Raw genomic sequence first — 15,661 nt, forward strand, 5'->3', positions numbered from 1 at the left:
TACTATTTAATTTTATATTTATATTTTTATTTATTATTTTTTTCTTTCTTTTATAGTACTTGTAGTATTTATATTTCTACTCTTTTATGATATTAGTTATAGTGCTTTTTATACTTTCTTTTAATATTTAGTTTAGTTACATTAAGTGTTCTCATACTGTCATAACATTGTAATTAGCATCATTATAAAAAAAGCTACAATGTAACCATTCTATTTTAAAAACATGATTCTGCACCATAAGTTCAATTTCTTTTGTGCAGGATAATTTCTTATTAAGTAGGATATCTCAGCCAAACTTTGTACGTAAATATTAGTTAATCTTGTTATTGTTGTGGTCGAAGCTAGCTAACTATATAGGGTTCATCACGTCCGGTATGGTGGCTGCCCGGGCAACCAGCGCCCAACTCTCCAACAAATATTCTGTAGGATCTTCTTGTTGTTGAGGTTGAAGCTAGCTAGCTATATAGGGTTCATCACGTGCGGTGGAGTGGTCGCCCAGGCTACTAGGGCCCAACAACCCAACTAGGGCCCAACAGCCCAACATATTCAGCTTCTACTAGCTGTCTTTCAGCGTTGCAGCCAGGGGTGTCAGCATGTATTAGCAGGTAGCCCTCTGGTCACGTGCTTTCTGATCATATCAACGTGTGGTTTAACACGAAGCTAGATCACAACGACATTCTCATCCAACATAAAAGAAGATGTAAAAGTAAAGGCCATATGTGAATGCCCCTTTCAGAGAAAGAATACCCTTTGAGGCAAAAAAGGGTTTTAGATGAAATAGTGTAGATTAAAGAACAGGTTTTAATTTGCACATGTCATCTCTTATCTTGTCCTTGAATTAGAAATACTTATAACAAGTATATCCGTTGCGCCAACAATTGTCAGCTGGTCCATGACAGTGGCGATGGATTTTTTCTCCACCATAGAACTCACCGCGACCCATCCGGCATCTTCGATAGGGGTCACCGTTGGCGCCCGTTTGCCGGGTGTGATCTCGCACGCAGCCGCTAGCAAGGGGCGGGGGACGTTGTATTGGCAGAGGACATATTTCTTAGCAGCTGGGACGGGGGTACAATTGTTTAGCTTTTGTATGTGTAGAAGATTTATGTTCGCGAGTAGACTTACCGATGACGCCGCGTATTCTGGATTCAATGAGCTCGACAAGCCCGTGAGTGGTTTTACGGGATTTGACAAGGACAGCTGTACTTTCGACAACGGTTCCTATAGCTTTTAGACCTGCTGCTTTCATTGTTTCCCCGGATTCTTAAGGAACGAGCATTAGTATGATTTAGACGGCTCCATGCAATAACCAAAGTAAATGCAATTCAAAAAAATGATATACACACCAACTAAGTCTACAATACCATCCGCGACGCCCAGTGCGCAAGCAGCCTCCACGCTGCCGCCAACATATTTGATTTTCGTACTTGAAGACTGTTTCCCCTCTAACTTTGCAAAATATCCCTGTGTTAGCCCTGTAAAGCTGGTGACAACATGTTTCCCAACTAATTCCTTGGGATCCATTATGAGCCCCTTCTGTGGGACCTGGACTTGTAATTTGCAGCCACCAAATCCCAGATCAAGCATCTCTTCGACACCGGACACCTCGTCGGGCAGGAGGTTTGCATCATGTTCAGCCACTTGATCGCGGCCGGTGATGCCTAGGTCGACACGGCCCTCACCAACAAAGGTGGGGATATCAGCTGCCGGGAGGAAAATGATGGCGATGGGGAGATTTTTGACAAGGGCGATGTCAAGGCGGGTTTCGCGGCGAAATTGGATGTCGGAGCCCGCCAGGAGGTCGATGGCAGACTGCTGGAGGCGGCCCTCTGTAGGGTATTGTTAGACATGTTCTTTGGGAGTGTGTTTTCCTTTTCCTTTTTTTTTCTTCCCACCTCCCCCTCCCTTTTCTCCTGTTTCCTGCGTAGTTTTTGAAAAGGATCAATTGGGTCATCGGCGCTATTTGAGGGGTAGTGATTATATGGGGTCTTGACTTGCTTTTAGGGATTGCGAAGAGTAACCGTCCTTCTAGGCTTGCGTTTTTATTAGTAAAATTTGGACGTAATAAAATAAGACAATGAGCTTACTGGTTGACAATATCCATCTTATCATGTGGATGTCTCTGGGAATGGAGGAAGGCCGAGAGATGGTTCCTGGCGGCGGTGCAAGACAAATATTCTAGTCAACGGATTTTTTATAAAAAAATCGTAACAAAATCCGAATTGGATTGGGCAGAAGGTAATTGAAAGATAGGATAGTTAATATAAGGGAAGTAAAGAGAAAATATATGTATCGAGGAAATCAATTGAGGGTAGCTGTTGAAGTGAGCATGAGCACTGAGTACTGAAAATGTTACAGGAGTTAAATACTCCGTGGTGTAAAGTTATTATTATGAACTGGTCAAATTACCGGGCCTAAAATTCATTGAGTGATCAACGTGCAAAGTCAAAGAAACCAAGCAAGTAGAATAAGAGCAGTCGGAACCATCTGTGCCAGCCCTTGCAGCAAAATACTTAAGTTAAATTTCTAAACTCGAAATTGATGGGGATGCAAGGTCTTTTCAATATCTAAAGCATATATATAAACAACCGCTATGGTTCGCCTTCCCAATTGCCAAAGCATGCCCCCCGCCTACGCCTTCCCAAGTTGATAATGTTGAACCAAAAAGGAAATTAGGGCTTGAAATTTGCGCAATTCCCTATTAAGCCTTTAGCCTCATTGTTTTCCGTGTAAACATTCCCTCTTAGCGGATTTCCTTTCGCCTCGGCAAAAGCTGCCTCCCACACAACCAATATAGATTCAGCAGCATCCAACTCGCAACAACCCACCAGCCTGAACAGCAAGAGAATTCAACTCCGTCAGCCCTTTTTGCATCCTCTCTCTGCCGTTGGACTCTCCGCTACTCCGCTAGCATAGCACATCGCCCATCATGGATATTTCCGGAAAAGTTCCCATCAAGTTCGCTAAGGTGACTCGCGTTCTCGGCCGCACAGGTATGTCCTCCCTCTGCTAGATGAAAATTCCTTGAAAATTCTTTCCCCTTCTCCTTGCTGTTGCTTGGAGATTATCTATGGCAGTCAGTTGTCTGTGTCATTTGTGAAGTTGAAATAAGACCGAATCTCGAAAGAAAAAGAAGTTATAGAGGGGTTAAGATGGGATAGTTGGGACGGGCGGAATCTGGTTAAACATAGAAACTTGCGACGCGCCGCAAGGGAAAATTTAGGAAAATATTTACGTATCTGACCTGTCCTCATTCTCGATTTATAGGTTCCCGAGGTGGTGTCACCCAGGTTCGTGTTGAGTTCATGGACGACACATCCAGAAGCATCATCCGAAACGTTAAGGGCCCAGGTATGAAGTGCATTGCAATATCCACCAGAAAGGGAGCAGATTATGTGGAATCTGATAAACTAACCTGTGCGCTTGCAAAACAATAGTAAAAGTCGATGATATCCTCTGTCTACTCGAGTCTGAGAGAGAAGCCCGCAGATTGAGATAAGGTAGCCTTGCTGTATCTTTGGGCAAGAACCATTCGATTATTTTGTTATTTTTTTTTCGCCTTTGGTCCTTTCAAAAACTCGTTCTGGAAGTTTCCTGGAGTCCTATTTTCACCTTTATGATCGATGAACTGAAACTGGGATGGAGTGTGTGGGTAGAGTGTGTAGAGAGACGGGTGGGATGATTGTGGTGGTTCAGCACCAAGTGTTGGGAGATGGTGGGCAATGTCTATCTACAATCCTGAGACCCTCCTCAACTTCCTTTTGGTGACAACGATTTGAAGGGTTCGGAATGAATGAAATTAAAGGCTGTAAAGTGGCAAACAAAAGGAAAAGCTTTCGGGAAGGTGGATTGGCAGCTAAAACCAAGTCGAAATTTTATGCTCTCTTTCTTTTTTTCCTTGTTAAAGACATGTCGCATTAGATTCAGTCAAGTGTCTAAAATATATAAACGAATCGACTCTGGTTTGTTCCAATTTCCCTCAGTCCTTGCGTTTTGCCTTTTCCTCCTGCTCAACTTCATTTTCTGCCTTAAAGCGAATAATATGAATTGTTCTATAGACGAAGCCCATAATCAAGATATTGGAACTATAAAAATGTCCCGTTACTTTACTTACAATAATGGAAAGTTATAGAATTATACTAAGATTTTGTCTACAAAGAGTGGATGTTAAGGGCACATAAGCTACAAAGTATTGTTATGAAGGCAAAGGTTTGTCCATTACCGCAATATTGGTCAAAGCAGAGTGACATTCTTTAACATACAATACAAGCAAAAGTTCACAACTGCTCCAGGGCTACCAATATCCCTTCCAAAAGGGCTGAATCAACGTAACCAGTCCCCGCACCAGCCGCACCGATCAGCCCCTTAACCACTTTAGCCAGTCCCAACACTTTCTTCTTCTTAATCTTCTCCTCTAATTCCGCAGATTTCGTCGCTGCCACATCTAGCACCGAGGACGGCACATTAGCTAACCTAGCTACATTTAGCCCATACGAGCGATGCGCCTCACCCTCACCAACCACATAAAGGAACGTAATATCCCTCCCATCCACACCAGACTCCATGAACTTCATATGCACATTCCGCAATTCTCCCTCTGGAAAATTGAGTGCTTGGCTACTCAGACTCTGATAATGGGTGATGAACAAAGTAAGACTTCGTAAGTCGCGCACCATGTAATCCAGCACGGCATGTGCAATAGCAACACCGTCATGCGTTGATGTGCCACGCCCCAGTTCGTCAAGGATAACGAGTGAGCGTGGTGTTGCTTGCCTGAGAATATCTGCCGTCTCAGACAGTTCGACCATAAATGTTGATTCTCCTGCTAGCATGTTATCGAATGCGCCCATGCGAGTGTAGACGGCATCAAGCATGCCGAGTGTGGCAGAGTCGGCGGGCACGTACGAGCCGATTTGCCCCATGATAGTGATCAGAGCTACCTGTCGCACGTAGCTTGATTTTCCTCCCATGTTGGGACCCGTGACAAGAAGGGCGCGTGTTTCGTTAGTTTGCAGTTCTATATCGTTGGGCACGAAGCTGTCTAACAGAAGCTGTTCGACCATGGGATGGCGTCCGCGTTGGATGCTGATACAAGTCTTGTCTGTGTATGTGGGTTTGACATAACCGGGCTGGCTCGCGATATTTGCCAGCGAGAGAAGGCAGTCGAGCTTTGCCAGCGCCTGAATACAATCGCGGAACTCCTGGTACTTTTTTGAGATGTCGGCAAGGAGTGCGTGAAATGCCTTATCGCATGCTGCTGCCAAGGCTTCCTTGAACTGGTCACGTTCTCGGATATACTGGACTACTTCTGGGGTGTGGAAGCGGGATACTTTCTTGGTGCCACTGATTTTACGCCAGGAGGCCGGTACCTTTTTAAGATTATAGGGGCTGTTCTCCACCTCGATCAAATATTCGATTCCTGCTACTGTGGCGTACTGCACCTTTTTCTTTCCCAGGATCTCCGCTGCAACAGCACAGTGCTCCTTGAGTCTATGCTCCACGTCTGCGATTCCAAGATTGGATTCTAAAATTTCTTCCGTCTCTTCTGATTCTCGAAAAAAATTATACTTGTCGTCCTGTTTAGCGGCATGGGCATTTATCTTGTTGAGATACGTCACGATATCCTCACGTATAGCAGGCAATGCTGCAATAACTGCATTGATTGCTGAGGACGAGAAACCCAAATCAGCAGGAGATTTGATATGAAAAAATTCGTCCGAGATCAACAGCATTGTTTGCAAAACAGTGAGGAGTTCAGGCCGTGTGCACTTCAGAAGCGTGTTAGCTTTGAATACAAACTGAATAGACACTATTGCACAAATCTCACCCTTCCATAGTATATTCGTATCAAACTCTTCTCCAAGTCAGCCTTTACCTTCGATAGGAGGCTTTTTAGCCGCTCAGTTGGCACTGTTCTGGCTGTATCTTGCAACTCTTCGATAGCAGCAATGCGCTCTTCAAGTTCGCTTTTGTTGAGCAAAGGTCTTCCAACCCATTTACGAAGCAAGCGTTGTCCAAATTTTGTTTTCGTCCGATCCAAGGTCCAAAATAGGCTCCCCTTTGACGTATGGTCTGTCTGGTTCTGATATATTTCCAAGTTCGTCAAGGTATTGCCATTTAACAGCATATGTGATCGGGCAGAAAACGGCTGAAAATACTTGGTCAGGTCGAATACATGCTCCAAACCATATTGAGACATGTAAATAATCATAGATGAAAGGCAAATAGTGACATCCTCCGGCAGCCTCAGGACTTTCTCTAGCAGATGAGTTGCTGTAACATCCCCGTCAGTCCCTCGAGCTTTCATCCGACTGGCATAGAAGCTTGCGACGTGACTGTGAGATTCAACAGCAGCATTTTTCAGTCTTGAAACACTCTCAACTCTCATTTTATCGCCGAAAATATTTGTTTTACTGCCTGATAAATGCCGCACCAGCTTTTCTGTAGCCTTCGACATCTCTCCCACAATTATAAATTCACACGGTGCAATGTGCAACAGTCTCGTTTCGATTTCGCTCCTCATGAATCCATCTTCAAAATCGTCGTAGATGACATCTCCAGTGGCTGGTTGGACCGCTACGATTCCGACGTGGACTTTCTCGTCATTGCCCCAGCCTTTCGCGTTGCTCTCAGTCATACATAACATGTAGCCCGTGGAGGTAGAGACACTACTCGAGTTACACCTAGGACCTTCTAGGTCCTCGACATCATCGATGTAGGTCCCCTTCGTATACAGGTTCGTAAGTTTACGAACAAAAGGAGCATTTCTGTTGTCACCAGCAGCTTTCAGGGCGGCAGTTTCAAGCTGCCTAACCACACCAACTTTGTAGCCTGCTGCCACCAGCCGTTTAACATGGACATGCAATCTATGCACGGGAATACTCGCAGAGGCAAAGCGGGTCAAGTGAGCTTCGGACGGGTCTATCGGAAGAAAATTAACAGACCAGTTGATATCATTTCCTGGATCCCGTGGCGTTCAAGGAAAAAAATCGAAACAAAAGAGCAAGGACATCTAACTTACGCTCGTCAAACCTGAACTTCCCAGGTATGCACACGATGCTTAATTCTTTCGCTGCCACGCGTGCATCCTCACCAAAAAAACGAAACTTATACCCAACTTCCACGACAAGAACGGTATCCATATGCTTTTTCTTAATCTCGATGATTTGTCTCTCCATCGGTGTCAACTTGCTCGCGGAGATCTTCTTCGCCCCTCTCCCTGTCCGGGAAGGTGGGGGAACATCTTCATCAGCATTCGGATCACTCTCAGCGTCCTCGACAACTTCATCATCGACAACCCTGGGCGCCAATGACGGAAGACAATCCGGTCCTCCCAACCTCTTCACAAATTTCTGATGCAACGCCTGCTTCATCTTTTTTTCTATTTCATCATCCTCAGATTCTGCAACGCCGTCTCCACCTACATTCCCCCTTGGTTCGATATACGGCCGTACAGTGGAGCTATTAAACCTAAACTTCTCAGTTCGCGTAGTCCCAGATTTCATAGACTTCTTCATCATCCCTTCAATATTATCCACCATCTCTATATCCTTGGGTCCATATCTTGCAGGTTCACCACTCCGTGCTCCCTTTTGGACGGCAGAAACATCGCTATTCCTCCTGACGCGTTTCCTGGTTGGAAGCACAATCTCATCATCATCATCCTCCTCTTCAGCCCCATCACCATAAATGTCTGTCCCATTATCAACACCCACAGGATTACCGTTTACCACCTCATCCTGTTCATCCCTGGATACCTCCCTAGAGATTCCAACCGCTAAGCTCGGACGGATATCTTTCTCTTCATTAGCAGTGGCTGAGGAGCTATTGGAAGCCGCAGGCTTCTTGGGAAAGAAGCTAGATATAGACTGCTGTTTACGTTTAAATTGCGAGGATTGTGAGGATGACATGGTCGTGCTGGGATGAGATCACATGGGTTCGCCGCTGGTATTCAGGGTACATCCCATTTGAGAGAGTAAATGTGGAAATCACAATGTACGCAATCACAGATCCTATGCCTGAGTCAATATCAATGCAGTAACTATATGTAAGTACGAGGATATGGACGTAGTCATACTATACGTAAAAAGTAACGTCTAATGCTTGGTTTGGAAAAGACACAGTATGTTTCTCTGCTCCCCGTGGCAGCGGCAAGAAAAAATTGAAAACATTGTGTAAATTCTAAGAACCAGCTAATTCAACACAATGTATAACGTGATTGACCACCCAATGATTTCCACCACCCAATGATTTTATAAAATTCAAACCTTAATTCTTTGACTTCAAACATCAACATCATGATCAATGAAGCTGCAATTCAGCTTGCAATTAAATATTTAAAATCACAAGAATTTTCAAATTATAAGCAAACTTCTTGAAATATAAAATCAGTTTGATCATATTGACACAGTGATATAAAGATAAATAAATCTATAAATATTTAATAACATTAAAATATCTCTAAAAATTAATTAACTTGTAAGAAGAAATATTTATTTAATATGTAAATTTTATAGAAGGTTATAGTCTTGCTTCTACATCATAAATAATATAAAATTCAATAATTAAATTTATTAAAGAATTTATTGAAAAATATTCAATAAATTAAATTTATTAATATAATAATAATAAGTCATAAAGTATTTATTTATATATATTTATTTAAAAATAACTTATTATATATAATTTTAACTACTTCAAAAACTATTTTAAATAAATTAATCAAGTATTTATTACTTTTTATTGTTAATTTATAAAATTCTAATAAAATAACTATATTTTTAGTTAATATTTGTAAAGAATTAAGCTCTAAGAACTAGAGGCTAGTCTTTCTATATAACAAGGACAAATTGCTTGGGAAAGAGAAGAAAAGAATGAAACAAGAACTTGAGCTTAAGCAAGCTTGCATAGCATAATCATGTGCACACATGCAAATGATGACTAGGCTAAGTCAGTCAGTCAGAGTGAATCTAAAGATTTAATCTCTTATAATACTTCTCTTCTTCCTCTTTATTGCAGATCTTTAAAACTATTTAAAGCTCTCTTTATATATAATTTTGTCTGCTGAGAGGTCTCTCAAATGTTCAATATCTTCACTTCTTATAGAAGACTTGCATCATTTCATATAGACTCAGCTCAATCTACTCATTTAACAAAATATTGCTTTTTCCTTCAGTAGGTTCATTCACTTTGAATTTTCTCAATCTCAAACTCAGATTCTTTCAGAGTCTCTATAGCAGATGACTGTCAGTCAGTTTGCCTCTGACTAGACAGAGAATTCATCACTGCAGCATGTAGAAGCTTTACATTAAAGACATTATGAATGTCAGATAAGATGTTCAGTTAGTAAGCATGAGATTCTATCTTTTCTAGCATAATATATTGATTGTATTTCATGTTCAGCTTCTTGCATAGATGATTAGTTCTCATGATCTCTAAGCTTAATCAGATCTTATCTTCAGATTGAAAGCTTGAAGCTGAGTCTCTTCATCTATTCACATATTTCTCTTAAGATTGCTGAGCATCTGTCATTTTTACTTGAGCTCACTTCAACACTTTGCAGATCTTTCTCATGTAATCATTCACAAACTCAATGAGATTATGTGATGTTTCAACAGAGGGTGCATCAGCTATATCAATGAAGAAGATGTGGAAAAAATGTGTTAAAAAGAACAGACTCACACTCATTGAGACAGCATCTCTATTATTGATGATCAGCTCTGCTAGAGAGAGTCATTCACACCAGTCATTCTGTTGAAAGCTAATGTACTTGTGTAGGTAGATTTTCAGAGTCTGATTCATTCACTCTGTAGCTCTGTTAGTCTCTGAGTGATAGACTGTGAAGAGTCATATCTTAATGTCTAATTTTTTACACATCTGAGTTTAAAACATGCTTGTGAAAGCTGATTCTTGATCTGACACTATTATCTTAGAGATGTCATGTTGAGAGATGATGTTGTGAAGAAACACTCTAGTCACTGTCTTTACATCAGTTTTCTTAACTGCTTTTAATATAACTCTTTTAGTCAGTCTGTCTGTTATAAACATGATGTTTATGTATTTTTTAGAGCTTGATAAGTTCACAATAAAGTTCATGGAAAGCTTCTGTCACATGCATTCAGAAATGAAGAGAGGCTTAAGCAGTCTCTAATGTTGATCTCTTCATGTGATGTTTAATCTACAAAGATGACAGTTTCTGATCATTCTTCTCATATCAGCAGCATAGTCTGATCAGTAGAACTCACATCTTAGAACTTCTGCCATTTACTCTCACCCAGGATGACTGGTAAGAGATGAGTGATAAGCCTCATTCACTAATCTGATTTGAAGAGGTTTGAAGTCTAGCACTCACTTACAATCTTGAAAGAGAAGCTCCTCATTCTCATTTAAAAAGCACTCAGAGACAGAGACTTTAATGCTGAGTTCAGAAGAAAATCTGAATCTTTCCTCACAAAGAGTTTGCTCTAGACACTGCAGAATCTTGTTATTTTTGTGAGTCTCATTTCACTGAGCTTGAAGAGACATCTCATGTTCTACACTGACAGCAGCTACTATTGATTTCATTTCAGATGTCAGTACATTAAACTTAAGTAGTTGAGCTTGTCTCTGCTTGATTCTCTCATCATCAGCACTCTGTAGCATGTTCTGCTCTCTTCATGATAGAGTGTCTGGTTCAGCATTTAACTTCTCTGATCAGTAATCAATTCTGAAGTTGAATTGATAGAGAATATTCATTCAATATAGCTGTCTTTCATTTAGTCTATGTGTAGTCATGAAGTATTCTAGATTCTTTTAATCTGTGAGAATCTTGAATTTCTTTACACTTTGTAGCTCAGTGTCTCATTTCTTTAAACACTCAATTATTACTAATAACTTTTTATCATGAATCTCATTGTTACATTCTACAAGTGAATGCTTGTGAGAGAAGAAGGCACATGAGTGTAGAATGCTCTGCTCATCATATTGTAGCAGCACTTCTTCTGAGGCATAATCTGAGAAGTCTATTTTCAATATAGTCTCACAGTCAAAGTTGAATTGAAGCAGAATTGAAGCAGAGATAAACATTGATTTTAGACACTTAAAAGCTTTCTCAGCCTTGCTCATCCACAAAAAAGAAACATTCTTGTGTGTAAGAATCATCAATGAGATCATGATCTTTGAGAAATCTCTGATAAATCATCTATAGAAATTAGCAAAGTCTAAAAATCCTCATACATCTTTAAGAGTAGTAGATGTTGCTCATTTCAAAACAGCTTTAATCTTCTTCACATTCATTTGTATACTCTTACTCACTTCAATGATGAATTCAAGATATTTTGTGCTATTCATCTCAAACTCACTCTTTCTGATGTCTGCTTGCAGGCCCTGCTTTCTGTAGCTACATAAGCATTTTTTGTACATGCTTGCAATGCTCCTGTAAGCTTCTTGAGGAAAATATCAAGATGTCATCTAAATAGACTTAGCAGAAGTTGTCCAGATATCCACATAATGCTCAGTTGATATATTTTTGAAATGTGCTCAGAGCATTGATCAAATCAAAGAGTGTAACCAGTCACTTAAATAGTCTATATCTGGTTCTAAAGACTGTCATCTACTTATCATCTTCTGTGATTTGAATCTCATAAAAAGCTGTAATAATGTCCAGCTTAGTGAATCATTTAGCCTGTTCAATTCACTGTAGAGTCTCACTGATTAATAATAGAGAATATCAATTCTTTCAGATGATTTTGTTAAAAGCTTGATAGTTCACACAGAATCTTAGCTCATCTTCAGACTTCTTCATGAATAGTACAGAGGCAGCTACAGAGAAGTTGCTCACTCTAATAAAACTCTTATCTAGATGATCTGTAAGAGTCTTTCACAAAGCCAGTAATTCCTCTTAAGACATATTACATAGTGAGTCTCAAGAGGGTTGTTCTGCACTACTATCAGTCTTTTTAATCAGTTCAATCCCATGATCTCTACCTGGGCCACAAAGTGAGGGTAGAGTGTTAGTAGCTTTCTTATCAAATATGTTCAAAAACTCATGATAATGTTCAGACAGCTTTTCTCTAGAGTCAATCTTTAATTTCACTTTCAGAGTCTTTTGAATATCAGTCAAACTGACAGTGAAGATCTCAATGTTTCATTTCTCTCAAGTGCTCACAAGCCTAGAGAAGCTTACAGCAGAGATGGAAATCACATCAGCTTTTGCATTTGAACTAGACTCTATCTCTATGCCACTCTCTTCAAATCTCACAATTCTTTGATGAGGGATCACAGTCATCTTTTGCTGGGTCAGTCAGAGGTCATCTAGATACATATCATGATCATGTAACTCATTCACCATGTAGAGAAAGGTCTGTTCAGTTATGTGACCACCTATATCAATTTGAATGCCAGTCACTATGCTTGTGGAGAGTTCCATGGAGTCTTCAAAGCTGGTCATTTTAACAGAGGGAATTTCAATGCACAGGAGCTTATGCTTGTTAATGTAGGATTGAGAAATAAGACCATAGACATTACATCCACTGTCTATCATTACTCTAGTTGAAAAGGCATTATCTACTAGAGCATCAACAGTGAAGGGTTTGGATATCATTTTAGATTTAAATTCTCTTCATTGCTTCTTCATAAGCTCCTTATTTCACTTTTTTCAGTGTCTTTTGATTGAAGCTACTCTTTTTCCTGAATCCTCACTCATATCCACATCATCATTGTCAAGTACCAGCTTGGGGATCACCTTAGCTATTGTGAGGGTGGCAGGGCATCTGGGAGATTTGAATGGGCAGCTCTTAATCATATAATCTCCAGCTCTGCATCTCAGACACAGGCCTTGCTCTCTTCTTTGATTAATCTCTGTCTGATTTATCAATTTGATGTGATGAGTGCTTGAGATCATAGCACCAGAAACGAGATCTATCAGATCATCAGCAGAAGCTTGAGACTGATTTTGTTGATTGAGAACAGCATGATGAAGTAGAGAGTGTGAATTAGATATTGTATGATCTGAAGAAGATCTGCCTTCACAACATTTAGATCACTGTCTTAGAGTCTTAAGCTCAGAGAGTTGATGATCAACTAATCTAAGCTTCTTGCAGTAATTCTCATAGAGAGATGGTTCCCTTACACCCACCATGCCTTCCTTCAGCTCCATGCTTAGGGCGGATTTCAAATACCTCTTTTTAATGTGATCATCTCATCCATGACTGCCAGCTTCCAGCAGTAGCTGATTAAATTCAGACAGAAAGTCAAAGAGAGCTCTTCTACTCTGTTGTAGATTGTTGAGCTTTTGCATAATATTTTTCTGTTGTGTGAAATCACTAAAAAGCATGTGTGTCTGCTTCAGTAAGCTCTCTACTGTGAAGTTGATCTTGTTCTTATTATTCTCAACTCAGAGGTAAACTTGAGCTGCTGCCATTTCTTCTAGTCTTGAGTATACATATCAAGCACATTCCTCATTATTACCTAAAGCTTTTCCATTGACCTTAAGTTTTGATTGAAGCTTTAGCTCTCACTGAGAATAGTGCTTCAGATTATAATCATCATACTTCTTGCAGTTCAGTAGCTTAGTCTTTGATCTTCTGACTGCAATGAATGATTACAGATTTGATTGAGAGATAGTTGATGTCAGAGTGTTCAAAGCTTGTTGTAGATTAACTATTTCAGCTTGCTGAGCTGTTATTAAATCTCTGTTCTCACACTGGACCTGTTTCTGCTGTTGGAGAAAGGCCATTTATTGTTGTTCAAAGCTGCTGGAGGTGTTCCTGCTCATTGCTTTGCATTGATTTATTTGTGTATTTATTGTACAAGTCTGCTGCTTTATCTCATTCAGCTAGACATTTTCAATGTTGCTCATTCATTTGTTAGCATGATTGCTAACTCAGTTTATTCATATATCAGTGCTATCACTGAACTTCATGATGCAGAATTTAAGACTCTCAATAGTCTATTATATGTCAGCATGTTTGCTGAGCTTTGTGATACAGAATTAAGACTCTCAGTGATCTATCAATGAAAGAAGTGAAGCAATTTGCAATGTAAAGAGTTAAGCTCTAAGAACTAGAGACTAGTCCTTCTATATATCAAGAATGAATTCCTTGAGAAAGGGAAGAAAAGAATGAGATGAGAACTCAAGCTTAAGCAAGCTTGTGTAGCATGATCACATACACACATGCAAATGATGACTAGGCTGAGTCAGCCAGTCAGAGTGAATCTAGAGGTTCAACCCCTTATAATATTATAGCTTTAATCTAAATATACATAAAATAGATATATAATTGCTAGCTAAATAAGCTATATCAATAAAATATTAAAATAATCTTTAAAAAACAAATTAGAAAAAGACTTAATTTATATTCTTTTTAGTATTTTATCTCTTTTTTTAATATTTTATTCTTATTAAGTTACCTGTTTTTCTAGTTTAAGTAATATGAAAAAAAAAGTATAAAATTGACTTATTAATTTAAAAAAAAGCATTAGAACCATAGTTTAAAGTTATTTAATTTAATATACAATTAGATGATAATGCTATAATTGAAAATGCATTATTATCTAAGTAATATAACTTTGAAAAAACTTAATAGACAAATATTATAAATTATATAAAAGTCTTGAGAGAAAAAAATTAAGAAAAACTTTCATAAAATATTAATACTGAATTATCAGAATTCATATTAGAAAATAAAATAATATTAATAACTAATATTAAACTATTTAATTTTAAAGATAAGATATTTAAAAATTATTAATTAAACTACTCAAACTTTGATAATTTAAAACTCTAACTGATAAATGTAAAGAACTATTTAGAGCTAGAAAAAATTAAAAAGAAAAGTTGATATTTATAAATATATATAAAAATATTACAAATAACTATTTTCCTAATATTATAAAAGTAATAATTAAAAACTAGAATAATTTTCTTTAAAATATAGAAAATAAAAATAGTTTTAAAATTTTAAATATATAAAATTTAATAAAGTAATAAACCTTACTGTATTAAAATATAAATATCAAAATTAAAATTATACTACTAATATATTCTAAAAAAATACTAAGTATTTATAAATATTTTATTTTTTAATAGAATTTAAGAAATATATTTTTATATATGAATATCATGATAATTGAACAAAGTAAAAGTAATCTGATTTAATAAGAGATAAGCTAAAAATAGCTATTTTTACTAGTTTTACTAAAGCAGCTACTGGATCTAACTTTATAAATCACTTTATAATATAAAAAGTATATTATAAGCTAAAAGAAGAACTTTTTATATTATTTATTTATTTGATAAAATATGAACATTATTCAGTATGTAAAAAAGAGATCATAGATATTATTTTAATAAAATATAATAAAAAATCATAAAATTTTAAATCTTATAGAGATATATATCTCTTAAACTATTGAGAAAATATTTTAAAAAAAATTATTAATACTAGATTTTCTTTTTAGTCACTACTACTAATTTACTATACTTTATAATACTTATAATAATACTTTAAAAATAGTCTTATCAGCTTTTTAAGATCAGTTTTTCTTCTAATAATAATAGATATAAGCTTTTTAATTAGTTAATAAATAGTTATTATTATAACTCAATATAATAACATAGAATAATTTACTTTGATTCTTAATTATGTTTAATTGCTTATATTAACTTGCTCTGATCTTCAAT

General features: G+C 37.9%; 3 protein-coding genes across 3 annotated transcripts; 1 reads left to right on the forward strand and 2 right to left on the reverse strand.

Moving 5' to 3' along the window:
• Positions 1–822: 822 nt before the first annotated feature.
• Positions 823–2,104, reverse strand: PADG_08604 (ATP phosphoribosyltransferase; the record flags this gene model as incomplete). Its single annotated transcript, XM_010765665.1, has 5 exons — positions 823–1,058; positions 1,126–1,263; positions 1,347–1,827; positions 1,896–1,959; positions 2,088–2,104. The coding sequence occupies 5 exons, from the start codon at positions 2,102–2,104 to the stop codon at positions 823–825; spliced, it is 936 nt and encodes a 311-aa protein (XP_010763967.1).
• An 825-nt stretch (positions 2,105–2,929) lies between these two features.
• On the forward strand, positions 2,930–3,499 carry PADG_08605 (40S ribosomal protein S28; the record flags this gene model as incomplete). The annotated part of the gene is made up of 3 exons (XM_010765666.1): positions 2,930–2,993; positions 3,268–3,351; positions 3,438–3,499. The coding sequence occupies 3 exons, from the start codon at positions 2,930–2,932 to the stop codon at positions 3,497–3,499; spliced, it is 210 nt and encodes a 69-aa protein (XP_010763968.1).
• Positions 3,500–4,277: 778 nt separating this feature from the next.
• Positions 4,278–7,910, reverse strand: PADG_08606 (DNA mismatch repair protein MSH3; the record flags this gene model as incomplete). Its single annotated transcript, XM_010765667.1, has 3 exons — positions 4,278–5,768; positions 5,828–6,921; positions 7,022–7,910. The coding sequence occupies 3 exons, from the start codon at positions 7,908–7,910 to the stop codon at positions 4,278–4,280; spliced, it is 3,474 nt and encodes a 1,157-aa protein (XP_010763969.1).
• Between the last annotated feature and the right edge of the window lie 7,751 nt (positions 7,911–15,661).

This window comes from Paracoccidioides brasiliensis, assembly GCF_000150735.1.
Source record: "Paracoccidioides brasiliensis Pb18 unplaced genomic scaffold supercont2.28, whole genome shotgun sequence".
NCBI classification, from domain to species: domain Eukaryota; kingdom Fungi; phylum Ascomycota; class Eurotiomycetes; order Onygenales; family Ajellomycetaceae; genus Paracoccidioides; species Paracoccidioides brasiliensis.